This window comes from Meles meles, chromosome 17 (assembly GCF_922984935.1).
Source record: "Meles meles chromosome 17, mMelMel3.1 paternal haplotype, whole genome shotgun sequence".
Taxonomy (NCBI): Eukaryota; Metazoa; Chordata; class Mammalia; order Carnivora; family Mustelidae; genus Meles; species Meles meles.
The window spans coordinates 62,839,094-62,866,704 of record NC_060082.1 but is presented as its reverse complement, the minus strand read 5'-3'; the positions used below and the strand labels follow the sequence as shown (position 1 = coordinate 62,866,704).

Below are 27,611 nucleotides of genomic sequence, written 5' to 3'. Positions count from 1 at the left end.
TCCTTCTGCTGGCTTTGCATTGTTCTTCTTTTTTAGTTCCTTTAGGTGTAAGGATAAGTTGTTTACTTGAAATTTTTCTTGTGTCATGAGGTAGGCTTGTATTACTATGTACTTCCCTCACAGAACAGATTTTGCTGCATCCCAAAGATTTTGGACTGTTGTATTTTCATTTTCATCTGTCTCCCTATATTTTTTTAATTTCCTCTTTGAATTTTTGGTTGACCCCTTCATTGCTTAGTAGAATGTTATTTAACCTCATGTATTTGTGATCTTTCTAGATTTTTTCTTGTGTTTGATTCCTAGTTTCATAGCATTGCAATTAGAAAAGATCCATGGTATGATTTCAACCTTCTTGAAATTGTTGAGGCTGGTTTCATGGCCTAATATGTGATCTATTCCAGAGGATGTTTTATGTGCATTTGAAAAGAATATGTATTTTGCTGTTTAGGGTGGATTGTTCTGAATATATCTGTTAGATCTATCTAGTCCAATGTGTCATTCTAAGCACTGTTACCTAGTTGATTTTCTGTTTAGATGATCTGTCCATTGATGAAGTGGAGTGTTCAAGTCCCCTACTATTATTGTATTATTACTGATTACATCATTCATGTTTGTTATTAACTGCTCTATGTGTTTGGGTGCTTTCATGTTGGGTGCATAAATATTTACAATGGTTAGATATTCCTGTTAGATTTTACCCTTTATAATAAATACTTTTATTTTTTAATTTCTTGTTAGATTTTTTGTTTTAAAGTCTATATTGTCCGATATAAGTATTGGTTCTCTGGCTTCTGACATCCATTTGCATAATAAATTTTCTCTACTCCCTTACTTCCAACCTGCAAGTGTCTTTAGGTGTACAATGGGTCTCTTATATGCATATAATGTGTCTGCTTTTTTAATTCATTCAGTAACCCTGTGTCTTTTTGATTAGAGAATTTAGTCCTATTACTTTCAAAGTAAACACACATACATTACATATTGATACATACTTATTGACATTTTGTTACCTGTTTTAGGACTGTCTTTGTAGTGCTTCTTTGTTTCTTTCTTCTCTTGCTCTCTTTCCCCCTGGTTTGCTGGCCTTTTTGATACACTTGGATTCTGTTCTTTTTATTTTTGGCATATCTCCTACTAGTTTTTTATTTTTGATTACGATTAGGTTTGTATATAACATCTTATGCATATAGCAGTCTATATTAAGCTGATGGTCACTTAAGTTTGAACCCATCCTTACTCTTCTCCCCTGCATGGTTTGGTATATTGTCATACTTCATTTTATTTTGTGAATCCCTTGACTGATTTTTATAGATATACTTAATTCTACTGTTTTTGTACTTCTTATTTTTCTTACTCCTGCTTATGGTCTTTCCACTCAAAGAATCCCCCTTTAACATTTCTTGAAGGGCTGGTTATTGATAGTGAACTCCTTTAACTTCTGTTTTCTCTGGTAAACTCTTTATCTCTCCTTCTATTCTGAATGATAACCTTGCTGGAAAGAGTATTCTTTTTTTTTTTTTTTAAAGATTTTATTTATTTATTTGACAGATAGAGATCACAAGTAGGGAGAGAGGCAGGCAGAGAGAGAGAGAGGAGGAAGCAGGCTCCCTGCCAAGCAGAGAGCCCTATGCGGGGCTCGATCCCAGGACCCTGGGATCATGACCTGAGCGAAAGGCAGAGGCTTTAACCCACTGAGCCACCCAGGCGCCCCTGGAAAGAGTATTCTTAGCTGCATTTTTTTTTTTTCCTTTTAGCACTTGGAATATATCATGTCACTCCCTCTTGGCCTTCAAGTTTCTTCTGTAAAAATCAGTCTATCAGGGTACCTGGGTGGCTTAGTTGGTTAAGCATCTCTCTTCAGCTCAGGTCATGATCCTGGGGTCCTGGGATCAAGCCCTGCATTGGGCTCTCTGCTCAGCAGGGAGCCTACTTCTCCCTCTCCCTCTGCCTGCCATTCTGCCTACTTGTGCGCGCTCTCTCTCTGTGTCAAATAAATAAATAAAATCTAAAAAAAAAAAAAAAATTCAGTTTATAGCCTTATGGAGTTTACCTTGTATGTAACTGTTTTGTTTTCTCATGCTGCTTTATAATTCTCTTTATCACTATTTTTGCCATTTCAGTTGCTATGGGTCTGGTGTGGACCCTCTTGATTTGATTTTGTTGGGGGATCTCTTTGTCTCATGGATATGGACTTCTGTTTTCTTTCCTAGATTTAGAAAGTTTTAAACTATTATTTCTTCAAATAAATTTTCTGCCCCCTTTTCTGTCTCTTCTTCTGGGATCCTTATAACATGAACATGATTATACTTTGGGCTGTTGCTAAGTTCCCTAAGACTATTACATTTTTTATTCTATTTTTTCCTCTCTCCCTTCAGTTTGTTTGTTTTCCATTATTTTGTCCTCTAGGTCATTGGTCCAGTTTTTCTGTTTCCTCTGGTCTATTTTTTATTCCATCTAGTATATTTTTTTAATTTCATTTATTGAGTTCTTCATCTTTCTTTCTTTTTTTTTTAATGTCTTCTTTCTTTGTTAAGGGTCTTACTGATGCCCTGAACTCTTTTCTCAAATCCAGTAAGTATATTTATGATCATTACTTTAAATTCTCTATCAGGCATATTACTTATCTCCATTTGGTGATGGAGATTGCTGTGATTTTGTTCTGTTCCTTCATTTGGAATATATTCCTCTGTCTCCTCATTTTATCTGACTCTGTCTGTTTCTATGTGTTGGGAAAGTATTATATCTGCTCTTGAAAGTAGCAGCTTTAGAAGGAAGGGTCTTATGGTGCCCTTCAGCACAGTATTCCTCGTTCACCAGAACCCGGCACCCCGGGACTGTCTCCTGTGTGCTGCATGGGCCCCGCTACTGCGGCTGAGCTGCTGTTGCCTTTAGTCCCGTGATCCGCAATGGCTCCTTTGCCTGCTGTGGGCAGGGTTTGGTCCCGGTGTTGTAGTGAGCCAGTCTGGGGCCTTCTTGGGCCTGAGTCAGCCCAGGTTTCTGCCGGAGATGGAGTAGCACCGAACGGCGGGGCACCCTCCCTTGTGTTTTCCCCTGAGAAGCTTTCTTCGTTCGGTCGGCCCGTACTCGGATCATCTGTGTGTCCCCAGCCCACTGCTTCAGCCGGAGTTGGAGTGGTTTGTGTGTTTATCTTCCCCTCTTCCCGGGCCATGAGTCACTTTGGAGTGGTCCTGGTCCCTGCGGGGGCTGCGTGCACATGGCCGGGCTTGTGGCACTGGTTTGAACGGGCTCCGGTCCAGCGCGTGTTGCAGGCAGGCCTGAAGGAGGCGGTGGGAGCGGGGTGGCTGGTGTTAGCGAAGTGTGGCAGGTCTGCCGGGGAGGGGACCCGGAGCTGAGGCCCGGCAGGAAGGGGCATGTCTTCCGGAGGACGGGAGGGTGGCGCAGCCGTGTCAGCGAGTTAGCTCGTGAGTGTGGACACTTTGTTGCTTCCCACAGGTGTTCCTGTGTTTAGGCTGGGGGCTGGGGAAAGGAAGGGCACCCCCAGCTCTTCCGTTCCTGCGGAGGGCTCCCAAAGCTCCTTGGCCCTCTATCACCGGCTCTGAGCTCAGTAAGGAAACACCTCCCATTGCCTCCGGCCGTGTTTTCAGACTGCTGCCTCTGAGCTCTCCCGTTGGGGATGCTGGGTGCGCTGTCGCTTGAAGTGCAGGGACTCGGGGTTCTTTCCCCCTTCTGGCTCTCCCGTTCTCGAGCCTGTTTATTTTTAAAGTTCAAGGGGTTAAAGCCTTAGTTAAAGCCTAAAGGCAGTTGTAAGAACTCATGAAATTAAGCCCCTCTGGTTTTCAGTGGGGATCCTCCATGCCTGGACGGGCTGGCGTGAGGGTCTGTTTCTTTGCCTTGTGCGCTCCAATGGCATTTCTCCTCCCCCGGAAAAGTCCTGCAGGTTCATTTATCTCCTCGCCACATCTCCACCCTCCCTGCTCTCTTCCATGTGGCTTCTTCTCTACATTTAGCTGTAGAGAGTCTGTTCTGCTAGTGTTCCGGTCATTTTCTCAGTTGTGTACAATGAGTTTTACCTTGTTGTATTCATGGAACGAGGTGAGCGCAGGGTCCTTCTACTCCACCGTCTTCCTCAGAAGTCAAGTTGAATATAGAATTTGAAAATCAGTTTCACTCTGCTGACTTCTGACATTCCACATTTCCAGAAATAAATGTAATGTCAACCAGAGTTCAGTTACTTTGCTTTCTGGCAAATTTTGCAGTAATTTTTTTTCTATTCTCTGTTAATATTATAAAGTGTCACTATGAAACTTCTGGCGTGTATTTATAAAAATAATCATGCCTCCTCTTTTCTCATGTTTACATATTTTATTGCTTTAAACATTTAAAACTACTTTTTGAGACAATCTTCAGATTGATCTTGTCTATCTCCTTTGGTGTAAATTCTCCCAATTTGCTGTGTCATTCACAACACTTATCCTTCTAAGCATTTTTTTGAGTGTAGTTTGCAAGCTCACATTCCACACATTTCTCCCGCATTTGCTTTCATAGAAAATCATCGTCTGTCTCATAGCTCCGGGCCAGGGTGCTCTTACGCTCAGGGAGTGCTCCTGCGTGCGTGACCCGTCTCCTGCCCTGCATGTGCTGGTGACGGGGCACTACCCTTCACATGTGCAGGAAGAGACTGGACAGCACGGCCGTTGGAAACGGCTTAGTTCTCTCGTAACCTTGGGAAATGTGCAAAGCTTTCCGAGTCTCTGTTCATGGCAGAGTGTGGGTCTGTAGCCGTGGGTGTGAGAGGTTCTGGCCACTCTCCCTGTACTCTCTGCTTGGGTCTGTGCCCAGCTCTCCAGTGCTGAGTGACTTGCGTCTCTGACATTCCCGATGTTCCCTTTGGCTATCATCTGGTAGGGAACTGTTTCCTTTCTCACTTTCACTAGCAACTGTGTTGTTGATTTTGAACATGTAAAAATCATTTCCATTTGGGCTGAGTGGAGGTTTTAGAATGTGTTTACCTTCATAAATATTAGATCTTAGCCAAGAGGAAGCCGAGACCCTTCCCAGTTAATCTTACGCTAGGGCCACTAAGGTTTACTATGAAAAAGAGGCAGAAAGTGGGCTTTTATGCCTGAACACTTGAAGAAGTTTGGGAAGGCCAAAGGCAGGAAGAGATTATGGCAAGGGGATGGAAACTGAGCACGGCACGTTGGAGTAGGAACCGTCAGGTGGTCGGCTCCGTTAGGTCTGCACCCCCAGAACTGCCAGCGCCTACAACTAGAATAGGAACCCCTGCGTGGAACGGACTTGGGTACCTTTGCTGTGTCGCCCCACAGAGTCAATTCAAGTCTCTTCTAGGTCCACCTTCCGTCTTGTGAACCGAGCTTCCTACAGGCTGTGTATCAGTCTCACCTGCCAGACGGTCCGTTGTCATAAACTTGGCCGGGACCAGCAGAGAGCTCACCCCAGCCTTGTGTCATGGAACCAAGAGGTCCCAGAGTCTTTAAGACCTCCCACGACAAAGCATTCAGTTTGCTCAGACTTAATACCCACTTCCTGTTTAGCTCATGAGACACTGGAAATCTGGTGTCTGGGGAAGGAGAAGATCCTCTCCTCATACTTAGGGGCCAAAGGTCATCCTGTATTGAGCAAGAGGGAGGTTTCACCCCCGCTACCTTATCGCTACCATCTGCCCTCCCCCGGCTCTAACTCACGTTGGCTTTGTTCCTACAGGTTTCCAGCACACACTCAGGTGAGCACCAGCTGTTCTCTAACAGGTCCGATTCCTTTTTTCCGGAGACGCAGTTTGCAGAATTCATTTGTTCAGGGTGCAGCCTCCTTGACTTAGCCAAGTTTCACTTTCTGGTCACTGTTTTGGTACCAATGCTTTATTGACTCCACAGGGTTGGTGACAAACCCGCCATCACACTCGACTTCTCTCCAGGCCTTTGCCCTGGTCTCCGGTCTCCCGAGTCACCACTTGGCTTTGGCCTTCTGAACTTCAAACCAAATGATTCCAGTCAAGGTAAGAGTGGTATTTGAACGTGTCTTATTTTTTAGAAAAATGACCTTTTGGAGGAAAATGGAGGAGATTAAGGTAGATATTATTTTTTGACTTCTTATCATGTACCTAATTCTGCATTTGGTAATTTAGACGCATTGTCTTCATCCTTCCAACCAGTACTGGAGTTGGATGTTACTAACCTTTAAAAAGATAATATATACACTCCAGTTTATTTGATTTTCAAACACGTTGAAATGATTGAAGTCTCATAACTTAATAAAGACATCAAGATTTATGAATCAGTTTATTAATCAAGAAGCACTCGTGTCTACCCAGCAACTGATGAGCTTTGTAATGATGAAGTTGCAAACGCATTACATTTCGGCTGTAGGGCACGGTGTTGCAGGGAGTACTGGGTGTGGTGCATAAACAATGAATGCTGGAACACTGAAAAGAAAGAAAAATAAAATGAAAAAAAAAAAAACAACTTCAGGTATTCAAGGACATACACAACAGTTTCTGTCTTAAACTGATAAATAATGATGTCTTATGTTTGAGATATCATTTGGCATTTTTCTAAAGGTGAATTTAGAGTTCAAAATTCTAGATAAAAAGAGACAAAAAATGGTTGCACACAACAATATATAGGATGCGTTTGTGTGAGACCAGACTTAGATCTCTCTGCATCCTTTACATTCACGAAATTCCTGTCTATTTTCTTAAGATGGCTTAGAAGATGGACAGGTTACCTCCTGTTGAAGTTTTAGAGCGTGTTAGAATATGCGAAGGGACGTAATGAGCAACAGTGAAGTCACCGGCTGCTTCCGTGTGCTCTTTCAGGTTTGTAATTAAGAACACACAAACCCTATGTGTGGAGACAGTCAGGGCATGGACCTGGACTAAAATTAGGCTAGTAGCCAAGACTTGCTTCCCACATAGACAAAAATCATTCACAAACCATCATCCGGCTATAAAGAGAAGTGAGCACTCAGCCAGCAGAATGAGGGGGACCCACGTGCAAGTCCTGAGTAGCGACCTCTGTTCACACACTTGTCGTCAAGAAAAGGGCGCCCTTTTCCCCTTCATGTATCGTCCTGGCGCCTGACGGGTGGAGTCGCCCACCGTACTTCGTCAGTCTTGCTCAAGCAGGAAATCCACTGTCAACCCACAGAAAACGCTGTGGACGCTGCAAAGGGAAGAATCGGGCCGATGCAATTTAGAGGATGAATTAAGTAGTTTTGCAATTGAGTGTGGAAACTCCGGGTCACCTTTTCAGTGGGTAGCTTTTTAAATTGCGGTAAGGTAGAAAAAGGCTCCTTAAAAAACCATTTTATTCATCAGAAACTTGAGAGCTTTTTCTCCTGTGCCTTATGGATCAAATTGTTCCAGAATGGGGTGGGAGACGGTTGCCACGTGCTTATTTGAGTGAACTGCACGGACTCCAACATTCTTCTATATGTTTCTAAGATACGCAGTTTTGTATCCTGAGCCTCGTCTAAACTATGTTAAATGGAGTCATTAGGCTATTTAAAGGTTTTATGCCCTTGAACTCAAACTGACTCACATGTTTACTGGGGCTCCTGACTTGGGGATACTTGCCTGGGTCTTTCTCTTTTCTGTCCTCTTGCTATTCTTAGATTTTTTATCTCTGTATAAATTTGTGATTTAGAAGTTTTTGCTTAAGGAATGACAATTTGTAAGAGAGAGCCTTCAAAATAGCCAGTCCTGTTTGTGCGGGGTTCATTGTCTACTCATCATATTCTTCTAGTGGGTCATTGTTCGCTTTCCAATGATGTTTCATTACGTATCAGTGAACCTGCGCAAGGCTGTCCTGAGTTAAGTGTTTCCAAGGGAGAACATCTATATGTCTAGATTTATTTACATATTCCTTTTCAAAAGTCATAGGGCATATAATTAAATCTTTTTTAAATCTCAAAGTAATTACAGCGTTCTGATTACTGTCCATATATAAATTTCTCCTCTCACGTCTCTCCCATTTTATGACAGTTCTATACACTGGCTCACAGACTCACAACTAATTTCTCACTGAGGTTGGTATTTTTTTTTCTCCAGAATTTAAATTTACCAATAGTAATTCATAATTACATTTAATTACAGTAACTACTTTTCTCTTTTTTAAGTATCCAGGGTCTGAGTGCCTGTGTGGATGCAAAAGTAAACAAGTCAAGCCCATCTCCCCACAGCGTGACCTTTGGTGCCTCTGACCCAACTCTTAAAGGGAGTCAAGTTTCTCATCTGTGGTCCATGGATGAGTTTCCGAGGATATTCTGTGAGCGCCCCAAGATTCACTGGAGAAGTTTCCTCTGTGAGAAGGTATATGGATTTTCGATTAAAGTTTATCACAAGAAGTTGTGTGGTATGGTGGACTGGTGCAGGAGAGTGGGGTCTGCGGTAGGACTGCCTGAAGCTGTCCACCAGCTCACTACATGGCTTTGTGACTTTGAATAGGTGACTGAACCTCTCTCTGCTTTAATATTCTCAAAACTGCAGAAATAATCTTACAGGACTCCTGTGAGGACGGAATGTGAGGATTTCGTAGGCAGGAACGGCCCGTACTACTGTGGCAGGTTCTTACTGAAGGTCACTAATTACCGTTGTGTTCGCAAAAGAATCAGTGACCAGCAAAGTGTTAAGAAGTCACTGACTTAGGGCACGTTAGAATTACACTTTAAAGAATTACACTTTAAATTCCAAAGTGTTAGAATTTAAATTTAAAGTGTTAGAATTACACTTTAAAGAAGAATACCAGTTCCCGAGTGGGGAAGTCACACTCACACCTAATTCTCATAGAAATATCCATTAGCAAAACCTAGAGATGCATATTCATAATGAGCTGAAAGGCCTGGGAAACAGCTCTGAAAACGTGGAAGGCCCATCTGTGTTGCTCTTGAACAGGAGAGAAAGCCTCGGCCTGGTCCAGGGTTAGTCCCCAGATGAAACACTCTCCGTCAGCTCCCGACTCCTGTGCCGTCTAAGCTTGCTTTGGAGCCTGAAATACACACACCAGTGACAGCTCAAAAGTCCAAGTGGACATCTGTGGATGCTTCCTTAGCGGCTTTTTGTTTTGTTTTGTTTTGTTTTTTGTCAGCACGCACAAGTCAAAAGTTACAAAACAACGAGATTCTGCATCTTTTAATGAAAGATAAAACAACAATATAAACATACACAAATTTACAGAGAGGGGATCAACTTTAATACATTTGGAGTAAAAGGTGTTTCTTATTTAAATATGGTATAAAAATAAATGCAAGAAACATTAACCGAGAATGTACAGACGACAGACAAAGACAGGAGCTTGTTTCTGACTGTGAACACATTGGTGAAATGAAACTTTCTTTGCTAATTTATTGTTTAATAAATGTGAAGCCGTATGTATACTTATTGACATATGTTTTTTCTTTTACAATTCTTCCAGTTTTTGACCGAGTGAATTTTCAGTGAACTGTGAGTCTAGCAGAAGCTTTAAGAGAAAGAGAAAGGGGGGAAAAAGGTTTACTTCACTTGAACTTGTTAAAAAGGAAAAGACACAGATCCAGCGGAGTACAAGGAGAAGGTAAGCAGACAACATTCTGAAATGGAGGCATCGAGATGGCAGAGTCGCGTGGGATGGCAATGCCTTAATGTACACAAAGAGAGAACAATTCAGGTCCTTTGCTCATGCAACATCTTGGTCTAATGTCCTCGGCTCCAGGTAATAACAAAGAGCTACAAAGTGTATGCAGTGACTCCAGTCTCTTCCATGCTACAAGGTGATCCTTTTAGTAAGACTGAACGAGGCTTGTTAACCTCTTTGACGTGAGAGATTTCCCCTGAGAAAAAATATAGAACACAGGAAAAAGAAACAGTATGATCACTGAAAACCTATGAGTAGCATTTATTTAAAGCAGCTGATTTTTGTGCACGGGTCAAAACAAAACCCTTTGGGTACATCTTAGCTCAAATTTCCTCCCTCCACCAACACATCAAACAAAATGACCTGCCCCTCCTTCCACCCCCCACCCCTCGACCCACTTCCTCCCCACTGCAAACAGACTGATGGGTTCACAGCACAGATTAGCAAATAATAAACATGTCCATAAACGTTTCATCAAGGCTTAGCAATGATGCAACACCTAGATTTGCAACTGGTTATAAACATGTTAAAACAAACCTTAGTAAACTGCTCTGAAAGGTAGCAATGTGAATGCATTCTCGTTCAATTGCTGGAATTGGTGTCACGTTTTTAAATATCTACATATGCAGAGGATATGATTTAATTAAAATTCATTTTTAAAGGTGTAATTGGTAGAAACTCAACACGGAGCCTGTCCCCCGTCCTATATGGTAATGGAGAAAAAGATGCCAACTGGACATCTACAGATAGCTCCCTACTTCAAACCAGACACCTCCCTGTCTTTCTCCACCTTGTTTCCTCCAACCTCAACCCCAACCCCATAAACATCCCATATATTCTGATTCCATATATTGTGTTAATACCTAGAGTTCATAACTCACTTTCCTGAAATCTTGAAAGCCCACACTGTCCCTGTTAATACCCGTACCCTAGAGAGAGAAAGTTTTACATTTCTGATCAGAGCTGCAGATTGTCGACCTGTGTTTCTGTTTCATCTCTCATATGTTCTAGTAATAAAAATAAGATGGGCCACTTACTTGAATGGAATTTGTCTTTTTCAGAGTATAAAATAAAAAGGTAAAGTCAAAAGATTTTTTGAGAAATATACGTTAGTAAGGAATTACTCATAACAATAGTCTTGATTTGCTACCTAATATGGGTCAGAGTTTGATAAAAGGCAGTGAGGTGTGGGGAGAGAAATTATCACTCATGGTCTTATTTTGGGAAAAGAGCATATGTTTAAGAAATGATCAATAATTTCAAAATCAAGCTCTCTTGACACACTTTACAGTGGCTGACAAGGACCTTGTGGCTGACATGAGCACAGCAATGGAAAATCAAGCACCATTTCTTTTAATTGGGGAAGAGAGTTCAAAACCTAGCATCTAACAACTAAGAGTAGAAGATGCCTTCCCACTGGCTATGCTTTAGTCACTTCTGGGAAGGAAAAAAAGAAAAGAAAAAGCAGTTTGTTACAAGACACCGGACTTTCCATTGTCTGTGGGCCTTAGGAACGAGGTATGTTTGCTCCTTCTTGCCGCCCCTTCTGTGCCTGTTTGCGCATCCATAGCATGGCGATAATCACAGAACCTACTTAAGAGCTTTTTCTGAAGAATAAGGAAACTAAATTGCTTAGAACTGTGCCTGGGACATTGTATGTACTAAGTTTGTTGGCTCTCGTTATATAATTACATTACTGTTTTTATTGTTAAATGCTTTCTCATTAGGACACTGACACCCAAAGTCTATTCTGACTCTAAAAGGGCATAAAGTTGCTAATGAATTGGAATCTAAAATTATACTGCTTTTCCATCCCAAACCTGGGCCATAGATTGCTTAAATAATGTTGGAATCTAAAAGCTACCTTTCTGTACTTGAAGAGCACACGATCGCCGACATTTACTACTGTATTCCTTTCCTGTGCTATTAGTATGTGTGTGCATGAGTTTATATATATTCTGAGGCTGAACAATGTATTTTTAAAAAGGGCTGTTTCTAATGCCGTATGTGGGATGGAGAAAATGCCATATTGCTTGAGGCATAAGAGTGAATGCTTATATGGCAGAGGAGGGAAAGATGCTAATGTAAATTGTTACTTTTAAAACTACAGATTCGTGTGATTTGTTAAAAACTACTGGGAAGAATGAAATAGTCAGATTGGAATAGAAAATCATTTGGAACTCTCTATATAATCATTTTTTATTTGGACTGTGAAAATTACTGTCATCTTTGAAATTTAACAAATATATTAATATGGCTCTCTTTCTACAGACTTTGGAAACATCCTTGAAGCTATGAGTACTTGGCCTGGTAGGAGTTTCAGTAAAAAGGAGGTGAGGGACAAGGTTAGCTTGACAGGCTGTTCACAGAATCCTCATTCATAGAAAACAGCAGAAGAACACAGGCTTACAGTCAACCTGGGGATTGGTGATAACAGGAAAACAGATAAACAGAAATGGGAAACAGTCACATGATGAGACACTTGGTGTGATATGGTCTTACCAAATACGTAATAAGGATATTTGTTATATGTACTGAGGCAAATTTGGGTACAACTAACAGTACAAATAATATTTATTTTTAACCAAATCCCGATACATGTGTTGTGTCATTTATACCCTTTCTTGTCAGATTCTAAAGAAAAAGGGTTACACTGGAGACAGCAATCCATAGAGAAAGACGAAGACAGGAACTCAAAACAAAAGTTCAGGATCCTATGAGATTTTGTAACAGTTAACGGGCAAAAAGCCAAAAAAACAACAAGCACATAATCCGCTTCAGGCCAAAAATACAGCTCAGATTTTGCTGGTGTCTAAGTGAATACAGAGGGCACCTACCGAATCTACAATATAGTCCTCACATGAAATCATAAACGAGCAGAGTTTTCCAGTCCCTCAGTGACACCTCAGTGACCCCTCGCCTCTCAAGTGCTCCAGAGGTGCTGTTACGGTGAGGAAAATGTCCGCCGCCTCTCCCCGCCAAAAGGTCAGAACGAGCCTCCTTCGTGTTTGCTCTTAGCTCTTCTGAGGTGACTACCAATAGTTAAAAATTTTACCTGATTTTTTTTTTAACCTTTCTGGCTCTTAAAGTGGTGACAGAAGTGGACAGTAAGAACGGTGAGTTGGTAGAAATGGACATGAAAGCCAGGCTCGTAGCTCCAGGCTGAGAGCCTGGGCACTAGGGAGATGGAGGCCAGTCTCCCTCTTCCGTTCTGGAAGACACGGATCCATAAAGAGAGAAGCCACACTTGCTTGGGTGACTAAGCCACTTGTTTTATCGCTGTTGCAAAAGCACACAGCAGTCTTTCCTGACCGACAGGACACCGAACAGACTGAGAAGAAGTGAAGGGATAGGCTGTTCAGAAGCCCGCCATGGAAGAGCTTAAAGAGAAAAGGAGGGGATTATCGGCTTCTTTTGGATTAGAAAAAAAAACAAGGTAACCTCTTGACTCTTGCTTTCTCCTGAATTCCAGCTTGTATGCTTCCTGCCCTTGCCTCCTGGTCTCTGTTATGTGTTGCTGTAGACTCAGAAGTACGTTCTGGAATGTTTTGTAGGCTCCGGAGGCCATAGTGAGGGACTGAGAAGAAAGTGCAAGCGTTGACATCGGAGCTTCTGTTGGTGCACGTGGCCGCGCCGTCTGCCCCGCCGCCCGGCCCCGCGGCTGCATGGTAAGAAGCTGCCGGCTCGGAGATAAGGCGATAGTGTTGGACTGGAGACCGGGTGTGCAGTGAGAGACAATGGACCTAAGGATACCGTGTTCCTTGACTCTTGTGTTGAAAAGTGCCCTGTTTCACTTACAAATACCATTGCCTTTGCCTGGATTCCTTCATGATCCTTCATAAAATCCTTCATAATCTGGCTTTCCTGGCCTTTCAAACTGCCTTTCGTCACCCCACAAAGTGGTCCTAGGGCGGGCCTTTGCACCCGACAGTCTATCAGCTGGGGTCCCCTCCCCGTGGTGTTCAGATTCCTGTTCAGATTCTGCCCACTTTTCAAAGATGACCTTCTTATCCAAGTTCTTTCTAGAGCCTTCTCACTGCCCCCTAAACTCCTCTGGGAAGTCCCTCTCTGGATTGTCTCGCCCATAGAATCAGAACTGGCACATTTACAAGCCATCTGACTCATCGCATCAGCTGGCTTGGCGAAACAACCAAAAGTTGTTAGACAACATTAACAAACATTACAGGCTCCCCCCGCTCCCCCCGCCTCCCCGGGACATACTCCAGTCCTTGTATGAATTGAGTTCCTGGGCTGATACTGTCTTTTTAAAAACAAGCTTCTAGAAACTAAGGTAATGAGACTCAAATGTCTTGGGTTAGCTTTTAACTTAATGGGGGAGAGACATAGCGGAGGGAGATGTGGGGAACACTGGGCACACCCTAAACACTGACTGACTGACAGAACCTGGGCCTGTTTAACTCCGACACTGGAAAGCTCTTCCCTGCTTGAAATGAAGCCAATTCTCCAGAGTAAACTTGCAGGTGAGTTTACTGAACATTGAAGAATTCTAACAAAATATGGAGAGTGTCCGTTCCTACAAAGTTAAAGATAAGCTCAAATCGTTGAGAAGAAGGAAGGAAGGAGGGAAAGAAGAAAGAAAGGACTCTGTAGCCAGTTTGGGGGCTGATATATATAATGTGGAGGACTAAAAAAACCTCTATTATTATGTACTAAAAAGAGAGGGTTTATGAACATATTTACATTTACGTATCTGTTACTAGCTTCCCGTTTGGATTGAGAAAGAATAATTAAAGCCTAATACTTTATTTCCTCAGTTTAAAATATTTTCCTAAAATAGTATATATCCATTAGAAAAATGAGGAAAACATAGAAAAATACAAAGGATAAATGTTACTTGAATATAGTTATTTACATACTAATATCTCATCATTCCTTTTTATAAAAATGTTTTAATTTTTTTAGAAAACTGAAATTATACTGTGCATAGTATTGGTTTATTATGAGTAACACATGTATTAAAGTGATTATATTTTGATTAATCAAGTTATTTTTTTCTAAAATGTTTTGTTCAAGTTCACTGCATTAGTGGATAAGGAGATCAATTTAGATAGATGCTACCAACACTAAGAAAAAAACTAAATATTATAGAAGAGCTTGCAATATACCAAAGTGCATCACACATAATAAGGGAATGTACTGTTTCTGAAATGTTACTTTAGTTACACACATTTAAACACACACAGTTTATATAGTAATACAATATATACACACACACAAACACACACATATGCGTTACTACGTCAGATGAGGTTGGCAATAAAAAAAAAAAAGAAAACCACTGCTCAAAAATCTAATTTTTAATAGCTGCATAAAACTCCATCAGGTAGATCTACCTTAATGTATTTAAGAAACTCTAATAATGTATAATTATTGGACATTAAGGTTGTGTTTTATATTTGGCAGTTACATGAGGCAGTGAATATTCTTGTATGCATGTAGGTTTTCTTAGTAATTCAGCTGCTAATAATTTAATCCTGATTGAAAATGTAAGAAGAATTATGAAACTTTTGACACATTCTTAAAGTTTTGTTCAAAAATACTGTTTAGCAATTCATATTCCTGTTAACAGTGTAGGAGTCCCTGATTTCCTTACCCCTTTTCTCACACTAGATGTTATATTAAAACTGACATATTTGGAGGTAAAGTTATTTTGTGACTTTTTAAATTATACTTGGCTATTAATGAAGATAGATTTTCTGTTAATTCATGTATTTATTGACTACTTGTATCCTTTTAAAACTGTTCAAACGCTTTGTCCATTTTTCTAAAGGCATATTGTTCTTCTAATTCTTCTGTGCTGTTCTCCGCAGGTCAACTAGGTTAGATCTTTGTCAGGTACATGATCGTGGGTGTACCAGACTGAGGACAGGGGCTGTAGCAGCGGTTCGGGGAGTGAGACGCGTAGTGGTCTTTCATGCTACCTCCGTGGCTGAGACAGAGAAGGGTCAAGTTCATAACTAAGCAGACTATCTTCAAGATGTGCTAGTCACTGGAGTAAATCTGTCTTCCTCTCTGTTTTTGTTTTGACGATTTTGAGAGCGAGCGAGCGAGGCAGAGCACACAAGCAGCGGGGAGTGGGAGAGAAGCAGGCTCCCTGCCGAGCGGGGCACGGGGCTCGATCTCAGGACCCTGGGGTCATAACCTGAGCCAAAGGCAGCCGCTTAACTGAGTGCGCCAGGCGCCTCTCCAAACCATTCTTGTGTGCAGAGGCTTAACAGAATGAACTATGCAGGTGCCCCTTCCTCTCTGTTCTTCATGGCATTTTAATCAATTATTCTCACCATTAAACTGATGTAGTTCTGATAAGATGTATGTATAAAGAAAATTTGTTAATCGTGGTTAAAAGGTTGGGTAACAAAGAAATGCTCTAAAAACTTATGTAAAGTTACAACTCACAAGATAGAGTTTACTGAAAAGAAGGCTAAAGAATCAAACTTAGATTAAAATAAACAAGCCAAAATTCTAGCAGCAAAAGACAAGATTGAAGTGATCTCTTCTGAAGTCACGAAAAAAAAAAGGGGGGGTTTTTTGGGGAGTTTAAGCCCCAAATTACTGTATTTAAAAAATTAATTTTTAAATTCCAGTATAATTCAGTGTTATATTAATCTCAGGTGTACAATAGAATGACTCAATAATTCTATACATTACTCAGAGCTCATCCTGACGAAGAAAACCCTTAAGCCCCTTCACCTACATCACCATCCCCCACCCATCTCCCCTCTCACAACCACCAGTTTATTGTCTATATTTAAGAGTCTGGATTTTTTTTTTTAGTTTTTTTTTTTTTTAAAAGATTTTATTTTATTTGACAGACAGAAATCACAAGTAGGCAGAGAGGCAGGCAGAGAGGCAGACAGAGAGAGAGGAGGAAGCAGGCTCCCCGCCGAGCAGAGAGCCCGATGTGGGACTTGATCCCAGGACCCTGAGATCATGACCTGAGCCGAAGGCAGTGGCTCAACCCACTGAGCCACCCAGGTGCCCCTTTTTTTTTCCTTCTAATAAGGGGAGCATTTATGTGTCCAGGTTCTATTCAGCTGGGAAATACAACCATGATGTACTTCCTTCCTTCAAAGGGTTTATAGTTTCATTTTTAATTTTTTCATTTTTGAAATTTAAATTCAATTAACATATAGTGTATTACTCGTTTCAGAGGGAGAGTACGGTGATTCCTGAGTCTTGTATAATACCCAGCGCTCATCACGTCACATGCCCTCCTGTGTCCGTCACCCAGTTTCCCCATCGAACTGGACACAGTTGCTGAGAGTGGGGGAGGGGGAGCAGAGGCAGTTTTCAGGCTGGTCTGTGAAAGTTACACGACATGTCCGTCCTTCCTATTTCCGTTCCTATTGGAAGACGGTATTCCCAGTGTCTGCTGGGAGGCTCACGTCTACAGTACTGTGTCCCGTCATGTTCTGGAGGAACTGCCGGCAGACTGGAGCGGATGGAGGAGAGCCACTACGATGATGGGAGAACAGGAGATTATCAAATACACTTTCCTGATGCAAGTCTCCCTCAGCTCTCATTTGGTAGCCATTTTTAAGGCATCTTCACTTTATTGCATCTTTTTTTTTTTTTTTTTCTTAACAGGGGAAAGCGTGGATGCAGTCGCCCACTACCACAAACGATGCAGCTGAGTTTTCCACATTTGGGGAAACCGCAGGGCTCATCTGCAGTGCAGGGGACAATGGATAAGCCTCGCGCTGGGAAAACCACCTTCATGATCACGTATCTCCCCTTCCAGGTAATCACACTTAGTGTTCATAGAAGTGTCTTTTCTTTTCATACTCGAATTTCAGCAGCTAATATACTTAAATTTTGTAATTAATATCAGTTCAGTTATGATCAACTGAACATGGGACAAGCACAGTTGACCCTTAACCATGTAATTCAGCTGGTGGTTGCAGGACGACGTGGGCCCAGCTGGAGAGGAGCCTCTCAGCTGTGACACTGTGCCCTTGGCCTCTATCAGTGGGGAGGGGAGAGCATCAGTTAGTCTAGGGCAGTGGTTTCAGAGTGTGGTCTCAAAGCCAGTAGGAACAGCATCACGTAAGAATTAGTTAAAAATAAAAAATTCTTGGATCCCACCAGAAAACTACTACTCAAACCTCATGAGTGTGAGGTCTAGGAATCTGTCTTACCAGGTGTTCCTGCCGCAGACAAACGTGAGAACCGCCGATCTCTGATAAGGAGAGGTCAGGTCGGAACACTTCCACCTAGGTCACAGTTCCTAAACATCACTGTCCTGATGTGCTTGTGACAAATGCAAATGGGGGGGAGCAAAAGAAGACAGGGGGAGAGAAAATGACTGACTCAGTTTATTTGGGATGAAGTCACGGAATCTGTGTTTTCTAAGTCCCTGGTGATTTTGAGATCTGGGGTATGGAGAGTTGAACCACGCAGAAAAATAATGAATTAGAGATTTTAACTAAAAGAAGTAAAAAGAACACTTGAGAAGAGTGGATGTAATCACATCTTCAAGTAATTCAGTAGCTGTCTAGATCTAGATCAATGTTTGTTTTATTCTGTCCGGTTCTGGAGATAGAACTAGGGTCAGTATATGGAAGTTACAGAAAAGTAGAGTATGCTGAAAATAAGAAATGAATTTCTACCACAGTGAAGTGGAGACAAACCTTAGAATATTCAGAATGGTCATTTTCTAGGTTGTGTTTCTACTAACGAAGTTGCGTTACAGTGAGACCTCCATGGACTTAGTGAGGTCCTTGATTTACATAAATGTCCCTCATAATGAAACCGGTCATCTTCTTCAGAGAAACCTCCATCATGGTAGGATTATGAACTAAGAGAAGGGACATTTTGATTTTATATCTGTACAGCTTGGAATTTACCTCAAGGAGAACTTTGTGCATATTTTTTCTGGTTGAGATCTGTAGGCTTTGTGGCTTGAGATTACAGATATCTTCATAGAGATCCGTGTTAAGAAATTCCTAGAGCATCTTAGGTAAATATAAACTGGTCACTGGATTTCCCCACCAGAGATCTTACCAGTAAACACTGAAGGATGAACCGTTTTCTCCTCTTTCTCCTTGTACGGACCTGAAGCTCCTCTCATTTATCATTTTGTTGTTGGCAAATATGGCCGTTCATCTTGTTTTACTGAAACTATTTGTGGTGATGGCTTAGAAAGCAATTTCAGGTTCCCTGCAGCACGATGTAGATCGACAGCTGTGAACTGTAGCCTATTTGGTTTGGCCAGCACAGCTTTATCGTCCCCTCGCAGCATCATTAGTTCCTAAACTGCCACTCAACTCTACAAGCTGTGGGCCGTAGTTTTTGGTCCGGGAGCATCCAGTGCAACCCCGGGGGTTTCTCAGCAGTGTTTTGAGGCTGCTGAGTAGGAGGGCCCCAGTGGGAGACTTCCCTGTTGCTGGTACATATGCCAGGGACAGAAGTTTCTTAACAGCATTTCCAAAAGCACTGTTGTAATGTACTGGAGGCCTTGGGTTTGCCCCAGTGGTTATCAGGGGCCAGCTTCCTGGGTAGCTGGAAAGCCCCTTGGAGGCGCTACGTAACAAGTTTACTACCCAGCAGTACTCATGTATCCAAGCACTACTGGATTCTTTTCTCCAACAACAAAACGATACAGTAATTAAACGCCTACTACGGGCCAGATCCTTTGCTCCTTATCTTAGAACCTTATCTTAGAATACATACATAATAGCCGCAGCCATTCCGACGTAGCCGCTACTGTGAGGGAGATCACAGTCCATAATAGAAAGTGACAAAAGTAACCCGTTTGGGGACGCCATCAATAGGTGCACCTAAACCGGCTCATTCTCAGAAGAGTTGACTCTCCAGTGCACAGAACTAACTCCCTACACGCTTCCCACTAGCTTGCTTCAGGTAAATCACACAGTTTCTCTTAAAGCAGCACAGCGGAGGCAGGGGAAAGTTAAGGTCCAGGCAAGAGACCTGCTCACTGGATAGTTGGGGCAACAAGCTCTGAAAGTGGACAAAGCTAGAGCCAGAAAGAGTTCTGAGGACCTGACAAATGCAGGTGGCGTTTGTTCTAAGCAGGGACTTCCATGAGGTCTCCAGGTGGAGGAGCATAGTACAAAAGAAGGTGACCAAGGAGGCACTTTGCATCCTGGATCCACACATGAGCCATTTTCATCTCTGCAGAAGGTATGGGTGGAGCAGGTTAGAGAACCTAGAGGCAGGAGGACGTGTTAGCAGGGTCAGCAGCTGCTGTGTGAATCCACACTTGATGCTAACAAGAGCCTGGCCCGTAAAATAGAAGAAATGTAGGCGGAAGAGGAGAACTTCTAGCACCAGTAAATCTACATTCATGTTAGAACATTTTGGGACCAAGTTTGCTGGAAGACTTAATAGCAGAAAAATGAACCTCAACCTGTCACAATTAGAAATTTTAAGAGTTATAGGGCAAGTTGGTAGCTCAGCTGGTTAAGCATCTCAGGTCATGGCTCAGGTCATGATCTTGAGGAAATGTCTCTTCATGTCTTCTGCCCATTTCTTAACTGGATTATTTATTTTGGGGGTATTGAGTTTGATAAGTTCTTTATAGATGTTGGATCCTACCCTATGACCCAGCAATTGCACTATGAAATATTTACCCAAAGGATACAAAAATACTGATTCAAAGGGGTACACGCATCCTGGTGTCTATAGCAGCATTATCAGTAACAGCAAAATTAAGAAAAGAGCCCATATATCCAGTGACTGATGACTGGATAAAGATGACAGACTATTACTCAGCCATCAAAAAGAATGGCGTCTTGCCATTTGCAATGACATGGATGGAGCTAGAGTGTACTACGCTAAGTGAGATAAGACAGAGGAAGACAAAAACCATATGCTTTCATTCATAGGTGGGATTTAAGAAACAAAACATGAACATAGGGGAAGGCAGAAAAGAGAGGGAAACAAACCGTAAGAGACTCTTAACCACAGAGAACAAACTGACAGCTGATGGAGGGGAGGCGGTGGGGGAAGGGCCAGACGGATGTTGGGTGTTAAGCACGGGTATTAAGGATGGGCACTGGGTGTTGTATGTAAGTGATGAATCACGAAATTCTACTTCTGCAACCAATATTACACTGTACATTAACTAGAATTTAAGTAAAATCTTGAAAAAAAATTTGTATTAAAAAAATAATTAGATGTCACTGAAAACATTTTAAAAGAACTAAGTATTTTTATCTTTCACGCTTTAACTCCAAGCAAGTTGTAGGATTTATAATTGTCCTTATCTATATGCATCCTAATTATAGAGTTAAATAAAGATTTCATCCCAAAAGATTAATTTCAGAGTCAGCTCAGTGCTTTTGCTAAAATTCTCTCACAGAGTTTCTGCAACTCCTGGAAACCCGTGGCCATCTCCAGAACACAACTTCCGAACGCAATGCACTAGCACCCCAGGGCAGTGGAGACAGGACACCGTCTGGTCATGATCAGATGGTCAGATCGTCTTTCCTGTTGATTCTTTTACAGACTCTGCAGACACTGGGCTTCATGAGCAAGAGTAAACTTTTTACCCAAAAGAGGTTTTATCAGGTGAGTTCCTGGGAGTTCAATATGAGCACTCTCTATTTCTCATTTCTCCTTCTCCAGCCCAGAGCCAGGCTGACTTCATTTCCCCTTCACACGAACCAAGGAGAGGAGCTGAGCAGTGCGGCTGGCAGGTTGGTTTATGGAATTTTGGTTGAAGGCGTGGATTCTCCATTCTCCTCCCATTTTCCCTCTTATTTTCTGTCTGTTCTCCTTGGGGTTTTGTGTGGCAGACAGACGTCATGAGACCAGTGGTTGAAGAAAGGGTGTCAGATTTGGTGATGGTGATAGAGGAAGAAAACAGCTGTTAGAATTAGTGCAGCCCATGAACTTTGTCAAAGAGAATGACATCAACTGAATAACATTCAAAGCCATGAGACAACGTAGTAAACCTTGAAAGACCTTGCCCTTAAGGCATTATCCAATGGCAAGGAAAACAAAGTAATAAAAAAGTAGATCACAGGAAATGAGATGTCTTGAGACAACAGGGCAAGGCGAAGATATCTTATGGGGTATGGGTTATCCTGCTCCCTCCAGTGTTGGGCATAATAAAGGGAAAATGTGGTCAGTAGAATAACGGATTTCAAGTCCGAACACTTTGTTTCCAGTCCTGGTTCTGACTCAGCAGCTGGTGATAGTGGCCGAGCGCCCTCCCCTCCCTATTCTTTCATTTGCTCGTTTGTGGAAGGCTGGGGACACCGGCTTAGCCACCTCCCAAGACTGTTGTGTGTGTAAAATAGCAACAACGAAACAAAACAAGCAGAAAGGAACGACTGTCTTTGGAACACGTAAAATGCCCTGCAACTGCTGTTCATTAGAATTATTCTGTGAGGTGCTGGCAAGAGCTGACTGGTCCCAGTAACCGCCAGAAGTTTCAGGGGAATCGGGAAGAACTGTCTAGCAAAGTATTTTTGACTCTCCTGTGCAATGAGACAGCGATGCCATTTTTATGAGGCAGGTTATGAAGAAAACTGTACTGGAACATGGGCATAAAGTGCTACAAGTAGACACTAATTGGAAATGGACTCAGAGGTGGGAGGATTTCTTTATCTTCTACCCATCGGAGGAGTAGTAAAGAACAAGGTGATCCGTGGAGAAAGAAAGAATTTGGGAACAAAATAAATTTGGGGTCAGTGTCCGCTCCTCTAATAGCTCTGTGATTCTGGGCAAAGTATGCACCTTCCCTGACTCATTTTCTCGCCTATAAATGTGGATAATAGTAGGAGTGTAATAGTGTTTAACTTGCGGGGTCGGATGATACGGACACAAAGTCCCAGTGTAGAGCCAAGGAACAGGAGTGCTTGCCATCTCACATTGCCCAGTTCCTCTCCCAGTCTACGTACTTGTTTGTATTTTCCCTATTCCATTTCTTTCTCGAATAGTCTGTCCTGTAGCCTCCGGGTATGTACCAGACCTACCAGCACCTAGCACTCCTTTAAAATGATTACCGAAACTCCACATTTCCTTCATTACGTCTGCCTGGTCATAATAAAATCGCTTATTCTTCATCTTGTGATAGAATCACTTTATTGACCCTGTAAAGATAGGATGTCTCATGTACCTGCTGACCCTAGAAGAAATCATAAACATGGAACAACAGAACCAAAGGAAAATAAGAAATGAGAACAGAAAGACTTAAAAGGAACTTTAAATAGAAACTACCATCCCAAGATTTACTGTTGTATAATATATTTTCATTTTTAAATATAGCCAATTTTCAGGATAGAGACTTAGTTCTCATGACTAATAAAATAAATATAATTGTATGCTATTGAGGAAATCGGAGAGCCTTTCAGATTTTCTTATTCCATTTTTTTAGAGTAGAAAGAAACAAAATACTCAATGAAAAATACTACTTTTTTGTTTTCCTGGATGGAAAAAGGTAACCCTGAACAGTTGTGTCTGAAGATTGTAACTTGTTAGTATGTTTGTGCGTATGTATGAATGTTACTCAACTTCCCCTTCTGCGGTAATTCCAGCCTCCTCTCGCCTTCTCCTTGAAAGGACGGTAGCCTTTCTCGTCCTAATGAAATCCTGCACGTCCAGTTAAATGTAACTTCCTTTGGGAATTCTGACATTACCTATGGGTGCTCACATCTCACCCAGCGCCAAGTAGAAATCGTTTATCTTTCTTCTGTGTGTCACAGCGTATCCTGTTTATATCACTGGGCTCTGGAGCAGTTAAGGTCTCTACCCTCTACATACTCCTGAGATGTAGCATGGTGTCTGGAATGTAGCGGTCATTTCCTCTATGAATTTGGACTGAAGGCAGTAGATGACTGAGCCTGTCTTCCCCTTAATTCCTACTTAAAGCTTGCAGCGTGTGACAATGTGGTACTATTTTAAGAGTTGGGGATGGTGTTGGAGGAAAGACCACCATTTTGCTTCCTTCCCTTCATCTTCCTTATGTTGTTATTATTTTTAATTAGATCACAGAAATTTCCATTCTAATCTTTAGAAAAAAATTCTGTCAGCATTGTGTTAGAAAAGGATGAATTTGGAACAATTCTTAAACATCGCACAGAGCACTGTGCAACAGCCTGCGTCTACTTTCTCCAGCAAAATCTTGAGGCTTTTTAAAAATACTGTTTTTATCTTCCCATGGTGACTTATGAGGCATGTTTAGGAAAATCTGATTTTAAAGGTCAGAGATCCCAATAGAGCCAGCCAAAATTTTGTGAAGTTTATAGAGTGATTAATTCCTGGAGTCCTTCATTTTCCAGCCCTTTAATCTGTGCAATCACATTGAATGTTCAAAGTATATACTGCTTTGTAAAGTCTCTCAAATACGCTGTGCCCAGTCCCAACCGGCAATTCATAAATAGAACCGATTAACATTCCCCACCACAAAGGTCCTTGAAGGAAACTAAGAACAAAAACAGCATCTTTGTTGAATCCAGTTTGCTTACATTTCAACACACATAACTCCACTTAACTGGCCGTCACAGCAAAAGCCACAACACACACACGCACAGCAGCACAGAGCTAACCACACAACTCAGCAGACAATGCAGACAAACTTGAGTATAAACCAAGAGTTCTCTACCTCTTTTCATAACAGGTTAGTGCTGGCCCTCAGTGTTGGTGTACAGTTTTTATGGCATGGGAAAATAGGGATGTTTCTGCCCTATAAAAATAAATGTGTTGAAGGCTTTAGTTTGAGCTTACACAACGTCAGAAAGTTCCAAAGGCACTGGCATGATACAAAAAAAAGTCCCACAAACAAATATATCACCAAAATATCACCAAAACACATGGCAAGATACTAAGAAAACAGTGGTCGGGAAGGTACTGGTTCCTAGATGATTTAGGCACCAGTTTTCAACACCTTCCTGAAACATAAAGCATGCTGGGGGGTCTTTGGTGAGGTCTATCTTGTCACCGACCACCATTTGTACCAACTCATTAGGTCATTTTCTCCCTGCAGAAGTAGAAAGCACAGAAAACCCTCATTGCTCTTTACCTTTTAAGCTTTAGGAAGGGCTAAGAGAGCACATAGAAATGCATGCACTATCTTTAAGAAAGGGATACATGGAATAAAAATACAAAAAAAGTAACAATTTCTTCATTTTATATGTCATAATATGCACTTCTTTCCAAACCTCAGTTTGATACATGTGGTTTTTTTCATGGGTGACAGCTTTGCTCTAGAAGGAGCCGGACAGAAAGATAAGCAGGAAGCACAAAGTTCTGAATTTGAATAAAGACAATACTTAACTCGTTACATCAAAGGATGCAGGGTGAGAGATGGGGTTAGAAATTGGGAAACTTTCTGAATTGGACAATGATTTGCAATTCCTCAAAAAGATAAAACTTACCACATTCTGTGCAAATTTCTCAAAAGATGTTCTGCGATCCATTGAGTGTTCCGACTTACATGAGTGGGAGGGATGGGGCAGAGGGAAATAGGGAATGTAAATAAAAAGAAAGCAAAGAAAACAGAGCAGAAAAAGGATGATGAAATGAGGCAACAGCAAATCCATGTTCTAAATCAAGGGACCAGGAAGGTAGGAGAGCTGCCAAGGAAGGACCCTAGACACAGGTCCCAGGCTCTGTTTTTGTTCGTACTTTTAACACCAAAGCTCTTCCTGTGCAAACAAAATGGTATGGTTTCAAGCAAAATAAAATGACACTAAATGAAGTAGCTACTTAAAGGCTTTACACTGACATGAGTAAATCCTACGTATTTGAAAATCTAGTGGGATAGTCTCCGAATGCCCTCCTAATTTTCTGTCAGGACTAGATTTCTGCTGATTACATGGATTCTGCAGAGCACTGCTGTCCGACAGAACTTTCTGAAAAGATGGGAACTTCGTTCTATGTTGTCCAGTATCCAGAAGTCTTAATCTGGGGCACTGAGCACTTGAAATATGGCTAGAATTTTATGTACCTGTAATCAAACTGAAATGTTAACAACCCCATGTGGCTAGCGGCAGCTGTCCTGGACACCGGCAAAGACAGAGTAACCGCTTCTTCGAACTGCGAAGCCCGTGGACTCTGAAGACTCCCGTTAGCCCAGATGGCAGTCATAAATCACACAAGATTACAATTCAGTCTCAAAATTTCAAGAAGTCATGGACTATTTTAACATCAAAAATAGTAATTTTTATATCCAGATTTTCCATACCCTGCTTTATTGTTTATGCTGGTTATAAACAATTGAATAATGAGGTCTGTCACAGCTCTTCCAAAATGTGCTTGGCTACCTTCTTAGGTGTGTAAAATTTATCTCAGGGACACTGAGTAACCCAGGATAAATAACAAAATATTCTGAAGCAAACATTACTACATTCTGACAACTATCATTGAAAAATAGGAATCTAGGGACGCCTGGGTGGTTAAGTCGGTTAAGCCACTGCCTTCGGCTCAGGTCATGATCCCAGGCTCCTGGGATTGAGTCTCACATTGTGCTCCTTGCTCGGTAGGGAGCCTGCTTCTCTCTCTGCCTCTGCCTGCTTGTGCATGTGTGTGCTTGCTCGCTCGCTGACAAATAAATAAATAAAATCTGAAAAATATGAGTCTATATTTAGTCATGGGGTATGTGGCCAAAAACACATGAGCTTACTGGAAAGAGAAAACCCTCAAGTTTTTGACCTAATGATGTTTTTCTTTCCATTAATGGAATTTTTATTTCCTTAAACTAGACGTACAGAAGACTAACATGAAACATGAAAACTTCTAAAAAACGTAAAGCATGAACGTCTGCAGAAACAAACAAAACAAAATAAGCAATCAACAAACAAAAAAAACCACCTTATAAAATGCGAAGGTTTGGGGAAGGTCTTAGAGTGTGTTCACTTACCATTTGTCCAAAACCCTGGGCTCAGCAGAAGGAACTACTCCACACAATTACAACTGAGAACCAGATCGAACAAGGTCACAAAGAACCAGTACCTTTTTCTTTGCCTGTAGAAGCTCTTGGTAGGCGCTGGATCTTATAAAACGTGGATATGAATCACTTTTCATCAATTTGTAAATGTGCTCCTAAAAAGAAAGAATGGTTGAATTGCTGCTTTAGTAGTTCTCAGGGGCGATCCAATACTGTGATAAGGATATACGCTGTGGTCCAAAGACAAGTCTGGAAGCAGCTAAAATGGACAATGCTGGTGAGAATACTTTGTGTTGAGAGAACATCTAAGTCTTCAAATTTATTATTTTATTCATGGATCAATATTTGAACTGGTTTGGGAGCTACAAGGAGGCAAATCACATCCAGTCCTTGAGAGAAATGGAATTCAGTTCATGGAGTGTCATGAAGTGATTTCAGATCAAGTGGTTGATTTATATAGTTCATTTGAGACTATAAATCTGCTATCTCTTAAAATTATTTCAGGCCAAAAGTGAATGATAGGAAGTCAAGATCGAGTGATCACCCTCAATGCCTCTGGCATCCACATGTACTTGGAGGACACAGACTACCCAGACGAATCATCTCTTCGGTGCAAATTATATGGAAAATTGTCACCCACATCCACTCTGGGGCAGAGCACAAGTCTGAGAATAAATTTTGTGATAGTGATTTAATCTCCCAATTTGTATGCTTTTTAAAAAAAGCTCCTTTAGTGACAGATTAGGTAAATATTTAACAATTTAATCCTAATCAGTCTGCTGTGTTCTAGCTTGACAATAAATACTGATAAACAAAGAAATCAAGAAAAAAATGTATTCATCCTGTTCACTGCGGGCCCAATCTAGGGCGATTCTGCTCTGGCCCACTGCGGCTCCGTGGAGCATCAGTACTCCTCTTTTTAGTCTCGTGAAATGCCAGGGAGAGTATCCTGGATGTCCCAGTCTCTCTTTGTTTGCAGAGAATATGTATCTTAAAAATGACTGTTTCCCTAGTCTCAACACACCTGCATACTTTGGAGTTACTCTCACTCAATATCGAGCCCAAGGCTCATCTCCATGAGGATGGTCACGTTAGGGACCCTATCAGAATTGGTGGTTAGAAAAGTGGGGGGATGTCTTACTTTG

General features: G+C 41.6%; 1 protein-coding gene and 1 non-coding gene across 4 annotated transcripts in view; both read right to left on the bottom strand.

The window, feature by feature from the left end:
• Nucleotides 1-9,090: 9,090 nt before the first annotated feature.
• The window catches only part of RGS7 (regulator of G protein signaling 7), a 509,940-nt gene continuing 491,419 nt past the window's right edge, over nt 9,091-27,611 (bottom strand). For 2 of the 3 annotated variants that reach the window (XM_045983123.1, XM_045983125.1), the window contains 3 exons: nt 26,532-26,621; nt 24,184-24,264; nt 9,091-9,786 (listed from right to left, as the gene is read on the bottom strand). In XM_045983123.1, coding sequence (XP_045839079.1) covers nt 24,190-24,264; nt 26,532-26,621 — 165 coding nt within the window. In that variant the 3' untranslated portion in view covers nt 9,091-9,786; nt 24,184-24,189. The remainder of the gene's footprint in view (nt 9,787-24,183; nt 24,265-26,531; nt 26,622-27,611) is intronic. The other variant, XM_045983124.1, reaches the window with a different exon arrangement.
• LOC123928567 lies at nt 17,196-17,360 on the bottom strand. Its single transcript, XR_006815775.1, has one exon. It is a non-coding gene; the product is annotated as a U1 spliceosomal RNA (small nuclear RNA).